Source organism: Thermobia domestica, chromosome 13, assembly GCF_964235325.1.
Source record: "Thermobia domestica chromosome 13, izTheDome1.hap1.1, whole genome shotgun sequence".
Lineage (NCBI taxonomy): Eukaryota > Metazoa > Arthropoda > Insecta > Zygentoma > Lepismatidae > Thermobia > Thermobia domestica.
The window spans coordinates 140,981,063-141,000,616 of NC_137466.1; the positions used below are offsets into that span (position 1 = coordinate 140,981,063).

Genomic DNA, 19,554 nt, shown 5'->3' on the forward strand with positions numbered 1-19,554 from the left:
TTTCTGTGAACAAAAAATGAAATTAAATGGAGCTTTTGATTTTACATCTTACAATTATGTCTGTTAGGTTAAAGGAGAAGGATAATTAGTGATGGAGAGAGACAATGAAAGAAATACTGGAACGAGAATTTGGGAGGAAACGGGAGAACCTCGAGAAAGTCCACAGATAAAGAGGACGAACAAACAGGCATTTGGCTTTATATGTATAAAATAACATAAAATATAATAAACTATTAACTAGATTTCGACACTCATAGTTATAACTGATACTAATGATAGGCGTTTAATCATAAGAAAACTCAACTGTAAACGGACAGCCGTTGACCTATCTTTTAATATGTAAATACATGAAATCTGACAGAGCAGTAAACGTTCCAGGAATACTAAATTTTGAAGTGTCGCAAAGGAGTTGTATTTAGCTGAGTGATGTGGAGTGTTGGATTCATAACGAAAAGATTTTGAGCCCAAATCTTGATTGAGAAATTCAGCATATTTTTCTGATTTAAATCTTGAAGGAGAATTGTTCCCTTTATCTCGTAATCCTGTATGGTCACGTTAGCATGATTAAGAATATAAAACTAAGGTGTATATACTAAAATCAAAATTAAAAAAAAAAAAAAAGAAAAAGAAATTGCATTATTAAATCGGCAATTTTTATCATATTTGTGCTTTTCTAGGTCATTTATAACACTATAGCTTTTTAGATCTCCTTGTCTCTCTCTTACTGCCCTGCAAATCGAATACAGCTGTTTAGTGCATTAAATAGATATTGCAGACATTCCATTTCTTTCTTTCTGTTCTATTTACCTCATATCTGAAGATGAATGTTTCGACAAATAGAATGAAGAGTTCATTTCCAAAAATAGAAATATCTACCAGTCACTTATACATATTGTGGTGCTTACCTTTCAGTCGTAAAATCCGAATCCGAATCATTTCACAGTTAATACTGCATTGATGCTGCGTTCTGATCCCTAACTTCGTATGGTTCTTCCTTAATTCTCTAGTCAAAATAAAAACTCTATACCACAGATTCCTATGCAACCGCCCTTCCTATACGTGAATCGTGGTCACATACTCAGCAAGGCATTATGAACACACTTCTCATTGTAAGAATATAAATTCGGTTGAAATGTTTAGAACAATTCATTTCGCTTTAGTTTGAAATATACAGAATGTACGGGAATAAACCGACAAACTTTTCATACGTGTTCAGGATCTCAATTCATGAAAAAAATTTGTCTACGAGTTTAGTAGGAAACATTTCATTTAAGATAATTAGCAGAAGCGGTCATAGATTGACTAAACTGAATAAAACAACTAACAAAATACTCGTACGTGTTCAGGGCATTAATACAAGAAAAACAGTTTATATGCGACTTTGATCGAAAACATCCTAATTTTATTTAGTGGGAACATCCTACAACCAGTTCCACTAAATATCTTAAAATGGTCCCATGTCCGTAATTAGGAGTTTCCGATAAAAGTAGCAGATAATCTTCATACTGTATTGAAGTCTTCGACACGTATCGTAAAATTTATTGTGGTTTCATTAAGTGTAGTAACCCTATGACCAAATTCCACTAATTACCTTAAATTGGCAATATCTAAGTAAATACACGTTCCCAACTAAAGATGCAGATTTAATTTTTCTCTTTTTTTTTTCTCTTGTATTGAGGGCGATTTTGTAGGTCTACTCCCAGAACAACTTCTACATTTTAAAATTAATTGCATTGTAATATTCTAATTACAAACTTGGAAGTTTTATTCATGTTGGTGGACCGCTGTCCTGATACAAAACCTCAAGTGATGCTGCTGAGTAAAGCTCTTCTCAAAACTTAAACGCATCAGGGTTAGATATCAGAGACCTCATTGTTGGATAATTTTGTCACCACTGGAATACAAAACCTGAAATGACGCTGCTGTGCAGAGCTCGTCGAAAGCTTAAGTGGATTGGGATTAGATATCTAAGACCTCAATAGAGTACTATCAATGAGAAAGTCTCAACACTTACACTCACTCTAGAAGTGTCTAAAATAATTTCTCTCTGTAGAAAGTACCATTCCCTACACTACTGGAAACTAGCAAATTCTTAAGGTATTTTGTATTTCTTGTGCATACTCGAATCTTCAATCAATATTTTTGTGTATTCCTGTCTTCGAAAACCCGTGAGATTAAACTTACAAAATATTACATACCAATTCCTCCATCCAAAAATTCAAGTACAAAGTAATAAAAGATACACAGTGAATAGTTTTAATGTAGTATACTTTATTTTCTACACTTAGTATACAGTAAAATCAGTTCAGTTAGTCACCTGTCTAACTTGGCCATATCTTTAATTGAGTGGGCCAAGAAGATATAGTGATTCAATCCAGAAAATTGGCCGTTTTGTACAACCAGCACAAATGAAAAACTTAAATATATTTCAATATAAATAACGTCCTCATTCACATTGGTGCCGCAAGGCTATTTATTTTCAATAATCACTAATCGACGTATAGAATTGGAACGTTTTTCTTTTCACGGAATTTCACGAAAAGTTTATTCTTTGGGGTCGTTAACAACACTTTTGGGTCGAGATGAACTTTCAAAGGAGTTTGTTTGCATGCACAAATCTCATATCGACTCAGAATATGAATCAAGTTAACCTTTAAAACCATCATGGCAAATTTAATACCTGAAATAAGAATAAAACAAATAGAAAATTGTTTAATACAGGAAAAGTCTATATTAAAGACAAGGGTTTGTGTTGCATAGTCGCCTAAAAGTAGTATATATATAATCAGATAAACACTTTTTTTGGTCAACAGTTTTGTACCTTTAGATCAGTATGAATGTAGCTTCTATTTTTTGTCTAGACTAACCAGAATTTATGTGAACACAATTTCATATTTATTTTCTTACATTTCTCTTGTAATAGGTTATCAATTTCTGCCCTCTGCGTATGCCTATTCAGTTGGGAACAATACCTAAAGAGACTTGTGATGTTACGTAAATACTGACCGAGATGATAGCATTTTCAATAAACTTAATACCTTAAAGATTACTAGTAAAAATTCATACTCGAGATAGGTATACACTTTTGCTGGAAGCCTATACAACAGGTTAACGCAATGGCGATTTCGGAAAATTTTCTTCCAGGGGTAGAGATGGGTTTTTAAATACAAGGCGAGAAAAATAGTACTACAACAGTAACAATAACTGCAATTAGATATGAACATAGATAACTGTGGGAGAATTTCGCAGCTCAGGGCGAAATCTCCTTCAGAAAACTGCCTGAAATCATTACTGTGTTAATGTTAATGTTAAAAATAAGTAACTTATTACTTGAGAGGCTTCGAAGAGCTACGCAGTTTAACTTGTGCTAAGCACTGATTCTTGTTTTGACCAACAATGTTCTTTTTCTAAGTTTTGTGTACGTTAAAGTAACTACATTTTTGCGTTGACATATGAATGGTGTCAATAAAATAGTTTAGTATAAAGGAAATATTTATTTTGGCTTAGAAAGAGTACAAAAATCCAATGAATAAGATTAGAATCCAAACTACATTCTTAATCTTGTTAGTACTTGCTTTCATAGAAAATTACATATATTGATTGGGGCCTTGTCTGCGTTGATACTATTGTAAATTCCTCCAATGAGTAAAATTAGTAATAACTAGTTTAGAGGTTTCATACTGAACCGGAGAATCAATACCATAAGTTTTTGTTCGTCGGAAAATGTGAGTTGTATTTTAGTTTTAAACACCCACAAGGATTAAAACAACTCTCTTGCCTAATTTAATAAATTTATGCAAAGCTTTTAAACTGTGATTTTAAGTAAAATAAAATAAAATATACAAGCTAGTTTTACAAGTTAAATACGTGACTGAACAGTCTCCCATACAGTGAGCTAATTTATTAATGCAGTTTGCATTTGATTATTAAAAAGGCTCTATAGATTCTATTTTGCTGGTTCCAAGTGAAATTGCAGTAAGTGGAATTATTTTAGATCGTTATATCCTTCCCACGTATATTTTTTAGTAACGCTGAATGGGATATTCCACCTAACCGTTCAGAGAAGAGGAAGTGTGAACTGCGCAGTGGAAAAGCTCAAGTAATCTAGCACAATAATTTTTGACTGCATAATGATGAAATGATGAGTTCAGTTTTTGGTATTTAATGTTTAAGTAAAATAACTACGATCATGTCCGAATAAACAGTTCAAAATATCCCAGTTTCGAACTATAGTCTATAAACCGTTCCAGTTTCAAAACTATCCAGAGAACTTGCTCATATTACAATCAATCTACGTATTATCTATAAAGAAAAGCAGTGTCATTACCTTATCACAAGATGAGGTAAAAGTTTCTCAGTAGTATCAAATTTATCGCTTTTATGATGAGGAAAACTTTATGTTTTGATATTTTTGAACTTTCTTCAGTAGTTTTCATTATTTGAAATTGATATAGAAGAAGAGTCATTTTCTATGGAAGCTTTACTACAATTTTCTTTTAACTAATTTTATATTTCTGAATAATTAACTTACAGTCAAGCAATTTTACATAAGAATTTTCCTTTGATTTCTGAAAAAGAAGTAGTTATTTGCATTACGTACTTCGGAAGTTTTTGTATATATATACATGTTTATACATGTATATATACATGTACATGTATATATATGTATATACATGCATATATATACATGTATAAAAATACATGTTTCAGAATCCTAAGGTACTCACGCAACAATTTTTGTACAGGCAGTTTGGTTACGGGCATATAATCTGAAGTACTCACTAACTACCTCTGTAAAAATTATTGCGAAAGTACTGCAGGATTCGGAAGCATGTATTTTTGGATAGAGCACATATTAGTTCCTTAGTAAAGTCTTGACCCGACTACGGTAAACCCTGTAGTTTTGGAGCTATGGATCTTTAAAGTTAATTTTTTAACGTTTTCGGCAACCTATAACTCCGAAAGGAAGTATTTGTGCACCCAGGTTGGTCTATACTTTTTGTCTTATCTTGGTGTCAGGAATCACCTCCCCCAAACGTTGTCGGTGTTGGTTTGAAACACCTTGTATATCCTGATTTTTATTTATGTTGGAAGAACAATTATGTAATTTTTGTTGAGAGATAAAACGTACGTAATGCCAGTTATGATGAATGATTAAACTGATTAAACTAAATGTTGAATATGAGAGTTATTTAACAACTTACAAAGAGTGAAAAATTAGCTTGACTGGACTGGGACTCAAACCCAGGATCTCCGGCATACCGTGCCGATGCGTAGTGGTTACTTATTTAAGTCAATATATAGTTACAGCATCAACCGTTTAAATAATTATTAGGTCATACAATCAGCTGACCAATGGAAAGTACACATATACGTTTACGTTATATGACTTCGTACATGAAAACAATCTTAAACGCAATTGATATATAATATTTATTTGGTTTTTAATATCCTGTATTCTGTCATACAATTACGCGAATTAAAAGCATTGAAGCTGTTCGTATTCCTACTCGTCAAACCTAACTACATTCATGACGTCATTCATACGTCAATTGAAAGATTATTTTAACGTATACAAAACTTAGAAAGAGAAATTTTTGTGGCAAAACAAGGTACATATCGAGGTTTGATACGAAGTTGCGTGATGGTTATTCCAAAATATATATTAGAATATCGAAAACTGATAGTCTTTGACTATTCTATACGTTAACTCTTATATGGAAACAATCAATAGTAAGGGATTCGTAAAAAAAATCTAATTTATTATCAAATTATCTCTGGTGCAATATTAAATGATGCAACTTTCTTTCTGTTCATATTGCCTACTGAGCTGAACAGGGTTATCCTTCAATTAGATTCTAAAATAACATTTACTGTATTTACTTGTTTTATTGGACGCCTTATATCTGAAGAACTACATACAGTGTAGCCAAACCCAACATATCACTTAACTCAGTATGATGTGCTTATTTCGTAGAAAATACGAAAACTTGATTTAGAGGCCGTTCAAAAATTTTGTAGCCTCTGATCCAAAAACTAATTATTGGCCAAGATCGCAATCTTTTGATCCATTTTTTTTATCATTCTAAAATTATTATTATAAAACTAAGCAATTTATTTTAAACTTCTTACAAATCACTATGACCGCAAGAGCATAATTGATGTGCAACATCTGAGAAATTAATAACTTTCTTCAATTTCAACAGTTAAGATACCGTAAAGAAGTACGTACTATACTTTCCATCATTTCAACACATTAGTATTTAATTTTTTAAGTGGCAAGCATTGATAGCATTACCATTAAAATATTTAGTTTGCTCTTATGGTTGAACCATGTCTTCCTGATCATAATTTTGTTTTTTATTTATTTATTTATTTATTTATTTTGGTTACAAAATACAGGGTATTTATTTCAAAGCAATATTGCCATTAAATAAGTCTTATGTGTAGCTACTGAGCAACATTGCCCTACTATGGTAAAATATCATAAGAATACTCTCAGTTAATTATCAACGGTTTCGTTGAAATATTTTCCTACAGAGCAAGAAATCACAAATAAAAAAATAAAAAAAAAACTTTCGCAGAACGCAGGAGATAAAGCTTCTACAATACTAAATTTGACTGTCCCCTGTTAACGAAGATTAGAAGTACCTAAAGAAGCGACCCGCAAATCATGTATATGAATATTGTATGAAAGCAATAATGCCAATTAAGTGATCACTGAAGTTATAATCCGTGCGGATAACGCAATAGAATGCGATGTTGCTTGAGAGGAACACTACCCAATAAAGAGTTAAGAATCATACTCAAAATTTACTAACATTAGTTTCTTTTACAATATTTGGTAACTATGCAGAAAATGAGTAATCTTAAGAAAATAAATTAATTAAACATCTCTCAGCTACAATTATAGTTATCTTTAGAAACTTATATCGTACTTTGGTACGCATCCTAGCATTAAGTATAGGGGATAATTTCTAAGTAAATATAAGATAGAATGAGTGGTAGAGACATTGCATTATGTCTTGATTAATCGATGCAATGGCTGGAAAAAGAGCAAGTATGGAAAGCAGTTTTAGATAAATGGCATCAAAGTTCTGTTGCAGCACAGAAATTGCTGGAACTAATCTTCTAAATTCTAGTGTTAAAATTTGCAAGAAATATCATAGAGATTACTGCAATCAACATAGGGGCTCATTTAAGCTAATCAATTTTGTATCGACCATTCAAACAAGATTTTATAAGACGCTTTACTAATAATTCAAATTAAGATATAAGAAAGCTACAGTTGATGGACGGTATCAACAGAAAAATCATATGTGAAGACAAAGAGGCTAGTTGAAATTCATGCTGCATGGAAGCCTGTTAGTTGCAGCAAGTGGAATATCAGTAATGAACGGCAAAATACCAATGCTGATGAAGATTTCAATAATTACTGGCAAATTTGTTTGTTCTTCCAGCTTCTTAGGTGATTGCACTATCATTTCGGTTCTGGGAGAAATGTTAGACATCAGAGATTTATACAAATAATTGAATGGAGACGATCACTTTCTATGTAGTCGAGTAGTGTCGTCCAAAGAAGTCTGAGTTATCACCCAAAATGAGACTATTCATTTAGATTAACGTATTCTCTATGCATTACTTGTTAATTAAACCATTTATATGGATTTACATTACAGGCATGCGCAAAGAAGAGGCCGTTGAATTATAAAGATTAGGGAAAAATTCTGTTGGAAAATCAATTAGCTACGTAACATTAAAAAAATCTATTGAAATCACACACACACACACACAATACATTTTCCTAAGACTACCTGGGAAAGGGAAGCGGGAATTCGGAGGTTACTATTCTCTAAATTTAAGAGTTATGTATATTTTTGGTGAACATATCAGTAGGACAATTAGAGGAATGTGTTATGGAGTATGGTATGATGAGTATCCCTGCATCTTGGAGTATTCATTAGAAAAAAAAATAACGCAACTACATTTGTAAGACTTACCAGGACAGACTCTAGGCCCAGCACCAAATGGAATGTACGAACGTGGATGTCTCTTTTCTTTGTTTTCTTCAGTAAACCTCTCTGGATCAAACTTCTCTGGGTTTGGGTAGTATTCAGGATCATAATGGATTCCGCTAAAAGGAATATAAATATGTGTTCCTTTTCTAATAACGATGTCTGTTCCACTTATTGTGTAGTCTTTTACACATGCACGATTCGTTAGTGGTATTGATGGATACTTCCTCAGGGTCTCTGAAAAAAATATAGGCCTATATATAAAACTTTTGTTTCAGTACAAGCACACAAAAAATTTGCAACAAAAAATTAATGCAGCAATTGAGTTGCTTAGATACAAAATTGATTAAAGTGTGTTGTTCTTGTTAACATTTTGAATACAAACTTTTCTGCTGTAACGAATAAATTTTCTTTTTATCTTGGATTAAGAAAAAAAATATTATTCTTCCATTTTACCACTGAGAAATGTAATAACTTATTTATGTAGCTACATTTGATGATATGATAATATCTCATTCTAAGTTTGCTCTTAAATGTGTTTGTTTCCAACGTGAATTTGATTCATATTATAATGTCAAACAAATGAGAGTCTATAATATATAACGTTGTGAATCTATAATAGTTACCAAATTATGTGAATCCGATATTAGAAAAGGGAATTAGTAGACCTATAACTTCCGATTAGGAAAGAGGAATAAAAGCTGAGGTAGGACCAATTCTTCGCATGCTGAAACAATATCAAAGAAGTTTCTCTCAGTCTCTTGCATTATTACTAACAAACTCTATGACCTATGGAACTCAAAAAGTTTAATGTCACATTCAAAATACCCTTTCCATTAAGTTCTGAAGCTTATTGGATCCAGTTTTCACTTTATATTCCTATTTCATGAGACCTATTTGAGCCTAATTCGTGTCTTTGTGTACACGGTTTTGTCTGCTAATGTTGATTTTACATGCTTTATAATGTCCGTTTTTGAAAGTATTACCTGAGATTTTTTTTAAAATACTCAGTATTACGTTTGTAGCATTGCGATTACAACGAATATCCGTGTATTTAGTTTTATATGCATTTAGTTTTCCATGCATCTACGTAGTTCTAAACTTATGTCCCAGCAGGCATTTAATAATACCTATACATTTGTTTTTATTATTATCTCCTAATAAGTCTACATAATCAGAAATATCATAACCTTGTGAGTGCCAATCAGGTTTAGGCACTGGTTGCTATCTTTAATTTTCTTTATAGCGTATTCAAATTGGATAATAATGTCGACAACACATTTCCTTATTTCAGGACATTCTCGACGTAAAAGCTCGTGGGTAAGTATTTCTCTAACCTAACTTAACTCTGGGTTTCATTTAAACATCTTAATTAATCTATGTTTTAGGTATATTGAAAGTGATTAGAATGCTGTAAAATGTTTCCTTCCTAATGTGGAAATTTTGCACTCTTCACGGTAATGTTTTCAGATAATGCAAAGTTTGCGAGTCAACCGCCGTTGTCATTACTTTCCTTGTTCAGACATTTGTTTCCATATAATCAGTTCAAAAATATCCTCTCGTCCTACCTTCGGATTGAAAGTCTCCAATCAAATTTTCATATGCTATTGTGGGAGTTGGTCAAATACACATTCCAGTTCTTGGTAAAAACTGTCTTTTATATCGTTATCCATATCCCCTGTTGGCTGGATAACGATATCGGCAACATTCGGATATATAATATCGTATCTCCAATCCTTAAGAGTAAAAAAAAAATAATAAAAAAAACTAAGATCTATGAGTAATAAATTTAACACATCTAATTACTGATATTATTCGCTTGCGAACGAGAAACTCGGTTCCTAGTTGGTGATTATTACTTCCTTCCCCATAATTAAGTAGAATTTTCCGGCCTACACCGCTCCCTTTGCTTCTCATCTAAATTTTGGAACGTTTACAAGATTCATCCTACATTTCTCTAACCCACTTTTCACAGATTTTAGTGCGTCTGCTTACACAGACTTATTATTTCCTGTTAAAAATCTTATGCTCATTTGTTCATTTTACTTTGCTGAAATTGTATCAAATTATAAGTCATGACTCGTGACTTCATTGAACATTTTTAAACAATCTTTTTTTTTTTTTTTTTTTTTTTTTTTACAGGATGCCTTTCTTAGTTTCATTCCAAGCCCTCAAGCTGGAAGACACTCTTTATTGACAGTTTTCAACTGTTTATTCAATATATTCTCAGATAACCTTCATATCTAGAGGCCTCCTCGACCCGAAACCTGAGAATACTCACACCATGGTGACAGGAATCCTAGTTATGACTATATAAAACCAAATATTGAACCCGAAAGTTGTACTAGTTTTTACTTCCTGTTTCAGTGAAAAAAGAAGCTCAGATAACTTATTGTTGGAATGCTGAATTCATATCAAACGACTATATCATGCCGTCTCTTGTCATTTTTCGTCCATAGACATTAAAATTGAAATTGAAATTGAACTCACCGAGAGATTTTATCATGTATCTCTTAGTCTTCATAAAAGAAGGATACCAAAATATTATTTTGGTTTCAACTGTAAAAACTACTCTTTTCGGATCACACGCTTACCAATAAGCTGGGTTCTTAGTCCGCTCATTATGCAGCTTTTTTGTGTTACAAGAACTCAGTTTATATACAGGATGTTTCAAAACAACATCGACAACGTTTGGGAGGTGATTCCTGACACCAAGATAAGACGAAATGTATATACCAACCTGGGTGGACAAATGCTTCCTTTCAGAGTTATAGGATGCTGAAAACATGAAAAAATGAACTTTAAATGTCCATAGCTCCAATACCATTGGACCTACCGTAGTCGGATCAAGACTTTATTTAGGAACTAGTATGTGCCCTATCCAAATATCCATGTTTCAGAATCCTAAGGTACTTCCATAACCATTTTTGTAGAGGTATTATAGTTGGTGAGTACTTCAAATTATGTGCCTGTAGCTAAACTGCCTCTATAAAAACAGTTGCGTTAGTACCTTAGGATTCTGAAACATGAATATTTGGATAGGGCACATACTAATTCCTAAACAAAGTCTTGACCCGACTACGGTAGGTCCCATAGTTTTGGAGCTATGGATCTTTAAAGTTCATTTTTTCATGTTTTCCTGCAGCCTATAACTCCGAAAGGAAGCATTTGTGCACCCACGTTGGTCTATACTTTTCGTCTTATCTTGGTGCCAGGAATCACCTTCCAAACGTTGTCGGTGTTGTTTTGAAACACCCGGTATAGCACACCTAGTGAAGTACTATTATGATGGCATTCTTCTCGTTGGTTCTTCGGACAACCTTCATCATGTGGTCGACATAGACTGACAACTTAGGCCATTAATATTGAAGTCAATTCTTGCACCTACCAAGACTTGTAACTACCTATTTGAGAATACAGACCAATTTTATTGACAACTCTCTTAATATTGATACACGATATTTGGACATTACTTGTTCGTGCCCTTGATGGCTTCTATTTTGGTAAGTCCTAGCTTGATATATTGTTTGGGTCACTCCAGTGACTACCCTTTCGTTTCCTCTAGCCTATGCTGTGTTACATAGCAAAGTATTTGCATTTGTTTTACATGCAAATTACAATGTTCAACCGATCTTTAGACAATTTGGTCTCCTACTGTAGAATATATACAATGTTATGTTCATGCCACACCCTAAGCCAATGGCGGTGGTTACCCATATGGGTGATATCCTGTTTCGGTGAACTCATCTGCCAATGCTTTCAATATTTATTTGCAGCTGCATTTGCAACTATTCTGTGTTATTTTCTGAATGTAGATATATTCTCTAATAACCAGGCAGTAGTTTATTTTCTGAATCGCAGAATATGTCACGTATATTACTTGTTACCTCTTGCTCATATATTGTATCAATTATATAGCTATAGTGTCATATGTATCAGCTTCTTAAAAAATTAAGCGAATGAAACTTCATGGGCATCGCACTCGATCTTGCAGCTTTCTCTATTTTCCTAAAATAATGTAGTTTCTTGTTTTTTTTAGAGAGGTTTATGTTTATTGTTTCTCAATTTTTTGTTTTCCTTTTCAAAAAGTTTCATTTCTCGTTTCTCGTTCTTTGCTTTTCGAAAATTTTCCGATTAATTTTTCAACATGTTGCTTTACGCAAAATATACGACCATCCCTAAAGGAAACTGGTGGGGATGTTGTCTAAGAAGGAATTATATTCTGAAGTGAAAGATTATAATTATGGGCAGTATTAAAAATGCCAAAATGTAAGCTGAGGATCTTGGAGCATGGAAACTTCCAGTCATCATGAAGCCATCTGTCAATAATAATAATAATGATGATGATTTGGCTTGTCCTTCTCTATGGAAACATTTCGCTGGACAAGGTCGGCTACACTAAATACACTCAAGTTAGATTAATGTTGAAGGTGTAGTGTTATATTGTCTCTATACAATGTTGATTATTATATGTATGCATTGAAATACTTGTTGGAATATACATATATAACAATGTTATGTCTTACCTGAAACTACCATCTCTAGATATTTCAATTCATTAACGTTATCGTATGTGAGTTTTCCTTCATGTTTCAATACAAACGCCTGTATTTCTTCATGAAGTTTTCGTTGAATTTCTGGATTTAAGGCTAATTCCAAACACGAAAATGTCATTGCTCTTGCACTAGTTTCGAAGCTTCCAAGCACAAAGGAAAGAGCCAATGATATGAAATCATCGTCAAGCAGTTCTGGAATAATAACAACATTGGTTTAATACATTGATGAAATGTTCAAATAGTTTCCAGATTTTATCGAAAATATTTACACATTAATCTCTACGGTTCCCGTGCTCTCAATCGAGTACATATTTCATTTTTCATTAGTTCTAAATCATAAATATACTTACATCATACTTTTCGATTTTACTCTACTTAGAAACATTTACTGTATCGTTTCCCAAGTTATTTTTTCTGTGGTTGGCAACGCAAGGGAGGAGTGACGTCTGATAACAATATGGTTGAATGTTCAAAGAGCTAGGAAGATTGTGCCAAGAAAAGAAGTATGTGCTCAGCAAGTTTTATCTTAGGAGTATTTGAAAAATATATATATATATATATATATATATCTCCTAATTGATGTTATTTAATGACACAATTTACAAGTTATTCTTAATAGTCACTAGTTTTATCACTACGAGCCATAAAATGTAAGTGCCCAAATGAGTACTTTGGGTCTGTACTATAGAAGCATGTGACGAGTTCTGAAATAAGTACATGCATTGCTTTCATGTTTATTGTACTCACCGGGTCTATAATAAATACTTCGTTGGATTAACTGCTTCTTTTAGATTTATTTTCTTTTGCCCGTTTCAAATGCAAAGGAAATATGTTTATTGTTTGACAATGATGTATTGGACATCTGGCAATAAATTTATTGTTTGGTAATAGTATACCTACTTCTCGTATGTTAATTCAAAATATAATTCATTGATTTTTTGAATATACTAGAAGTCTTAGAAAAATTGAATAACGTATTTTATTTGTTGGGATTTTTGTATTACAGGTCACATCTGTCTCATAATTTACATACAATGTTTCAGGTCGAATGCACTTCTGCAACCAGAAGAAATTCTAGAGTACTTAGAAGATAACGATCTAGAACTGTCAGAAGAGATTTCTGGGGTAGAATTTCATCCAGACACTGAAGGAGAAGAATCTAATGATAAAATAGAATCTTCAGCTTCTTCAGAATGATGTCTATTGTGTAAGTACAGTATTACCAAACAGAACTAATAGTGCAGTAAATAAGCTGAAGAGAGAAAAAGACATGAAACGGGGTGAAGCTGATAAAGTTTGTAGAAGTGACGATAATATTGTTATTCTAAAGTGGATTAATAACAATAATGTTTTGATGTTGTCTAGAGGATATGGATGTCAACCGGTGGACCAAGTTTTAGGATACAGTAAGGGGAGAAAGGAACATATTTACGTTGAAAGCCCAATGGTTGTAAGGAAATATACTGAAAAGATGGGTGGCATCGACACGATCGTTTTAACTCGTATTACCGGAGTGCTATGAAAACATGAAAATGGTCGATACGAGTGTATACACATTTCCTGGACTTTGTTGTAGAAAATAACTGGATTTTATAGAAAACAGACTGTAAATCTGCTGGCATCCCGAGAAAAGATGTATTGAATTTGTTGGAATCCCGATCAAATATTACACATGAGCTTCTATCTTTTTCCTCTAATGCCGTATCTCGAAGGGTAGGCAGACCACGATCAAGTTCACCAAAAAGTAGAGTACAACAGAAACGTAAGCGACCGTCTGGCATGCCAGTAACAGGGAGCAGACACGATGGAAAAGATCATTGGTCCGAACATGTAAAAGGAGAGATACAACATCGGTGTCACTTTGAAGGTTGTTCAGGAAAATCACGAAAAAAAAAAAAAAAAAAAAAAAGTATCTTTGCCTTCAAAACAGAAAATGTATCGAAAACTTTCCATGCAAAGTTAAATAATTCCTTCTTACATGCATGCCACATTCATTTAGAGTCATTACAACTTGTTTCTAAGGTTGTTCAGGGAGATCAAAATGTAAAAGAATAATATTATTTTTGGCTTAGAAAACAAGGATTATTTCCAAAATTATGCTCTAAAGTAACCAACTGTTTCATATATGAGTGTTCTAGCAATTTGTAATCAGCTATAATTAGAATAAGAAATTAGACTTTGTTTAAAATAATTAAAATTAAAATTACATTAAATTATACTAGTTGTTATACTATACTAGATGTTATTATACTAAGCTTATATTGAAACCCAAAGTACTCAAATGAGCACTAACCAATAAAATCCATCCGAAAGCAAATTTTTCCACAAGTACTGTGTTTTTTCTGTTTATTCTATCCAAGAACACACGAATAATTAGCAAAAACAAATTTTTCATCGTTTGAAAAAATATTCGGGACTGTAGAGGTTAATAGCATCATTTTAGAATAATTGAATTACAGATGAACATGTCAGTGTATACATAAACATGAACATGTCAGGTTCCTCCCATTAAATGTGGAATTAGGTTCTTATAGCTTCTAAAACTTGTTATGAGGTTATCGATTTATTTCTAAAATATTCTGGACGCAAAGATTAATTCATATCCTGAAATCTGTAAGAGAAGGAATGAGAGCAAAATTTCGTATGGATATCATGCAAAACCACATAACGGTACTCTCTCATAATATACTAGGTAGGACAATATCAAAATCCTTTTAAAATCTGAGGGCTTCAGCCTTCAGACGACTAAAATGAAATGCGGAACAATCAAATAATGAAACAAGAACATTATATGTTCTTTTGTAGAAACTTACGAGAGTTCTATTATTAGAATTTCTATGATATTTATATATTCTTTGAAATGTTTCATGAAACAAGATACAAAAGCTTCTAATGAACCTGAACTAAGTAGCACTTCAATATACCGTAACTAACTCCATGGCCTATGGAATCCGGAGGTTCAATTCTACGTTCACCAAAGCTCTCCATTGATTTCTATCATTATTTAACTGGATTCAGTTCTACTTTGTATTTTTATTTCTGCAAGATTCATCTTAATATTGTCCTCCCATCTGCTCCTAGGTCTTTCAAATGGTCGTTTTCCGATTGGATTTCCAGTTAAAACTTTGAAAGTGTTCCTACTTTCTTTCATTCCGACTACAAGACCTGCCAACCTAAGTTTCTATCCTTAGATTTGATGATCCTAACAATGTTTGTGAAACGATATAAATTATGTAATTCCTCGTTATGAAGTTTCCACCATTCCCCATTCCCGTTTTTCTTGGGTCCGAATATTCGTCTTAGGATCTTGTTTTCAAACATTTTCAGTCTGCGTTCTTCCCTCAGAGTAAGCGACCATGTTTCGCCACCGTACAGCACAATAGGCATGATTATCGTTCTATATATTTTAAGCTTCAAATTCCTCGACAGAATTCGACACGACAAAAGGTTTTGAACTGAATAATAACACGAATTCTCTGCTTTTAGTCGACATTTAATTTTTTCGTGAATATGGTCTGGCGTGTTAATATTGATCCTAGATGTTTAAAAGTATCCACTTTATCGAAAGTATTGTTTGATATTTCAATATACCATATTTGGTCAAATACTTTTATATATATATATATAAAACACAACTAATAAAGGTTATAGTTCAATGACTGACACCTAACAACGCCAGTGAATCTATGATATTGAACGTGGTATTTATGTGTCGATATAAGAAATGAAATGAGAAGTATTAAAAGAAAACATTTTTGAAAAATTGGAAAGATGAGAGTTTATTTCGTGGAAGCATTACACATGAGGTCCAACGTACAGACACTTTACTGGGAAGTATATTCCTTCAAAATTAGAAAATGTTCAGAAAAAGCACATTTTTTAAAATTAATAATTTTATTCTGGTGCTAATGTTATTCAGAAAGTAATGTTTGTTTACCTTATCTCACTAGATTGCATGGCTTATTGTCATTTCGTTATTTCGTGTTGAATATTGAATCTCACTTCAATAATTTATGTATGTAGTGGTCAAAATGTGTATTAGTGTGTTTTGTAAAAAAAAAAAAAAAAAAAAAAAAAGTCCCAGAATTATGCCTCAAGTTTAAAAAAAGATAGTTGATTAATGAAAATGAATGATTATGAAATATTTAGTGAAATAAAGAAAGAGGAACGAGACAGGAGAATTCGAACAAGATCCGCATACGCTATATAGTGCACCTGGAAGGGAAATGTCCTTTGCATTTTTCTATGTGCAATCAGTTCTATCGTTGTATCCTATTTTTGTTTTGTTAAATGATGCAGTGCCAGTAGTGCGTATGTGTGCGTTTACGGTGGCATAGTAGAAAATTCTTTAATGTTTAAATTGTCTATTTCCGTCCGGTGAATTCCCCTCTCTTTCATCTCTCTGAATTGTAGCTGCAGAATAATGGACAGATAAGTATCAGACTAAAGTTAACTAATTAAAATACGTTACATGCATCGAATTTGAAAGTTAGCATACCTTTGTCCTTTATATTAGCAGTGGTGATTGCTTCTTGTGATGCCTTCGCTGTGTCATTGATTTCCATCCCATCAGATTGCGTGACATTGGAATAATTCAAATTTTCTTTCCCAACTATTACCAAATCAAAAAAATCATTTCTCACAATATTGTTTCTTTTTCTCTCATTATAGAATTCTGATAAAAAATTTCTTATAAAATGAAGCATATCCTCTTCCATGAATGAAAAAGGAAGATAGCGAAATAATGAAGGCCATTCTGCTGCGACGAATACTCCAATTATTCGACGCAAAGACGATTCTTGAACCCTTTTAGCATGCTCCAGAAATGTGTCAAAATCATCATTCATTCTTATTCCACCTCCAACTAATACCGTCATTTCGAGAATAAAACTACTAATTATTTCTGAGATGTCGGCTGGCAGTTCCTTTTGTGAGTATTCATTTAAATGCTTTGACAGATTATGTGCACACTGATTGATTAGTGCAAAAGTATTTTTTAGTTTACTCAAAGCTGACACTGGTCTCAACCTTTTAGCCATGTTTTTATACTTATCACCATTTAAGAAAAATAATAAATTAGCTGAAATCGGGTCATTTGGTTGGAATGCTCTGTCTGTAAAGTATTCAAAATCTCTTTCCATAATATCTTTGATCAATTCCGGGTCACATACCACTAATACAGGATTAAGTCCAAGGAATACTCCACCAAAACCTTTGTCGCGGAATTTTCTATACATATCAGCAAAAAATTCATTTGCACTGGCTTGAAGAGTTAAGAGTCTTATTGCATTTCCAAACAATGGGATTGGTTCGATATATGGCATTCCTCGTTTCTTGAAGTATTTATGGTGTTTCGTTAACCATTTATACAGAAGGAAGACCACAGCAATTATCGCAACTGCTTGAAACATATTACTTTCTGTACAAAGTTGCCTCTGTAAGGAAATATAAGAATTCATTAAGAACATTAGGGAAATAATTAATAGATATATGTAAAATAAGATAATAGTAAATAACAGTAATGGCACGGAAGTTTCTATTTCAATGCAATTTTCTTTTTTTTTTTTTTTGGATCAAAAAATCCAATACATTTAAATCCAAAAATTTCTTGTACATCTTATATCTGGAGAACTACATATAGTGTAGCAAAACTCAAACTATCACTTAACTCAGTATGATGTGCTTATTTCGTGAAAGATACGAAAACTTGATTTAGGGGCATTTCAAAATTTTGTGTTCCCTGATCCAAAATATATCCATTATATTTCAATCAAAAAATTTCTTGTACGTCTTATATCTGAAGAACTACATATAGTGTAGAAAAACTCAAACTATCACTTAACTCAGTATGTTATGCTTATTTCGTGAAAGATACAAAAACTCAATATAGGGCCGTTCAAAAATTTTGTGGCCCCTGATCCAAAAAGGTATATTATATTTCAATTTTAAAAAATTCTTGTAGACCTTATATCTGGAGAACTACATATAGTGTAGCCAAACTCAAACTATCATTTAACTGGCCCCGCAGAGATCCTAACGAGACAATCATGTTTGTACTTGATATGTTATAACTAGATGAATTTAAAAGTTATACGTGCCACCCGTCGGGATGCCATGAGTTAGAACATATTTTGTAGTGTAAAAGCTATTAGCTGGCAGAATAGTTTGAAGCGGGTCATTTGTTCGGAAACGGTTGGGTAGATAGAAAACTCGACCAACGTTTATCCATTATTTTCAAGGGCATACTTTTAGGGGTGAAAAAGTTTGCCCCATTGTCTCCCTTGCTTTCAAACGATGTACTACAGTTTTCAAACGATGCACTACTTAGCCCCCCTTTGCCATTTGAAAATATTGAGTTGGCTCTCACCTGGGACGCTGCGACAAGACGTTTTTACTTTAAATCGTTGTGCTTTGAAAATAATGCCACACGTGCTTTTTCTGTTTTCACATTTGTCTCGCAATTTTCGATTTATAGGTGTGGTCATGAATTTTTCAATTAAGTTTTTGTTTACATTTTGACCCGCCGCCATTTTGCATATGCTTATAGTAGAGAGTCGAGACTTGCTCCATCTTCTTTCATTTCAGAACAGCTTTCAAATTATGTGCTATTTTACCCCCTTGCCATTTGAAACTTTTGAGTTGGACCCGATCTGGGACATTGGGGCAAACTTCTTAAACCCAAAAAGTGTGCCTTTGAAAATGATGGGATACATGTTCGTCGTGTTTTCCATCTACCCAACCGTTTCCGAAAAAAATGACCCGGTTCAAACTATTGTCTCAGCCAATAGCTTTTACATTAAAAATATGTTCTAACTCACGATATCCCGACCGGTGGCATGTATAACATTGAGATTTGTCTAGTTATCAAATCAAGTGCAAACACAATTGTCTCGTTCGGATCACAGGGAAACAACTTCGTGACCTTCTCTTGTCAGTATGATGTTCTTATTCCGTAGAAAATACGAAAATTCAATTTAGAATCC

At 32.9% G+C, this 19,554-nt stretch overlaps 1 protein-coding gene across 1 annotated transcript; it reads right to left on the reverse strand.

Moving 5' to 3' along the window:
* Positions 1-2,489: 2,489 nt before the first annotated feature.
* Positions 2,490-17,136, reverse strand: LOC145667782 (cytochrome P450 6k1-like). The gene is made up of 4 exons (XM_081735220.1): positions 17,070-17,136; positions 12,542-12,763; positions 8,001-8,252; positions 2,490-2,680 (listed from the first exon to the last, which is right to left on the reverse strand). The coding sequence occupies exons 1-4, from the start codon at positions 17,134-17,136 to the stop codon at positions 2,490-2,492; spliced, it is 732 nt and encodes a 243-aa protein (XP_081591346.1).
* Positions 17,137-19,554: the final 2,418 nt, after the last annotated feature.

What these genes read in the sequence shown, in the direction of transcription:
- LOC145667782 (XM_081735220.1), bottom strand. Translation starts at nt 17,136, where the DNA reads ATGGAAATCAATGACACAGCGAAGGCATCACAAGAAGCAATCACCACT. An exon ending in TGCTAATATAAAGGACAAAG is followed by an intron (nt 12,764 to 17,069) that starts GTATGCTAACTT and finishes TTATTATTCCAG; the next exon opens with AACTGCTTGACGATGATTTC. An exon ending in TGGGCCTAGAGTCTGTCCTG is followed by an intron (nt 2,681 to 8,000) that starts GTAAGTCTTACA and finishes TTCTTATTTCAG; the next exon opens with GTATTAAATTTGCCATGATG.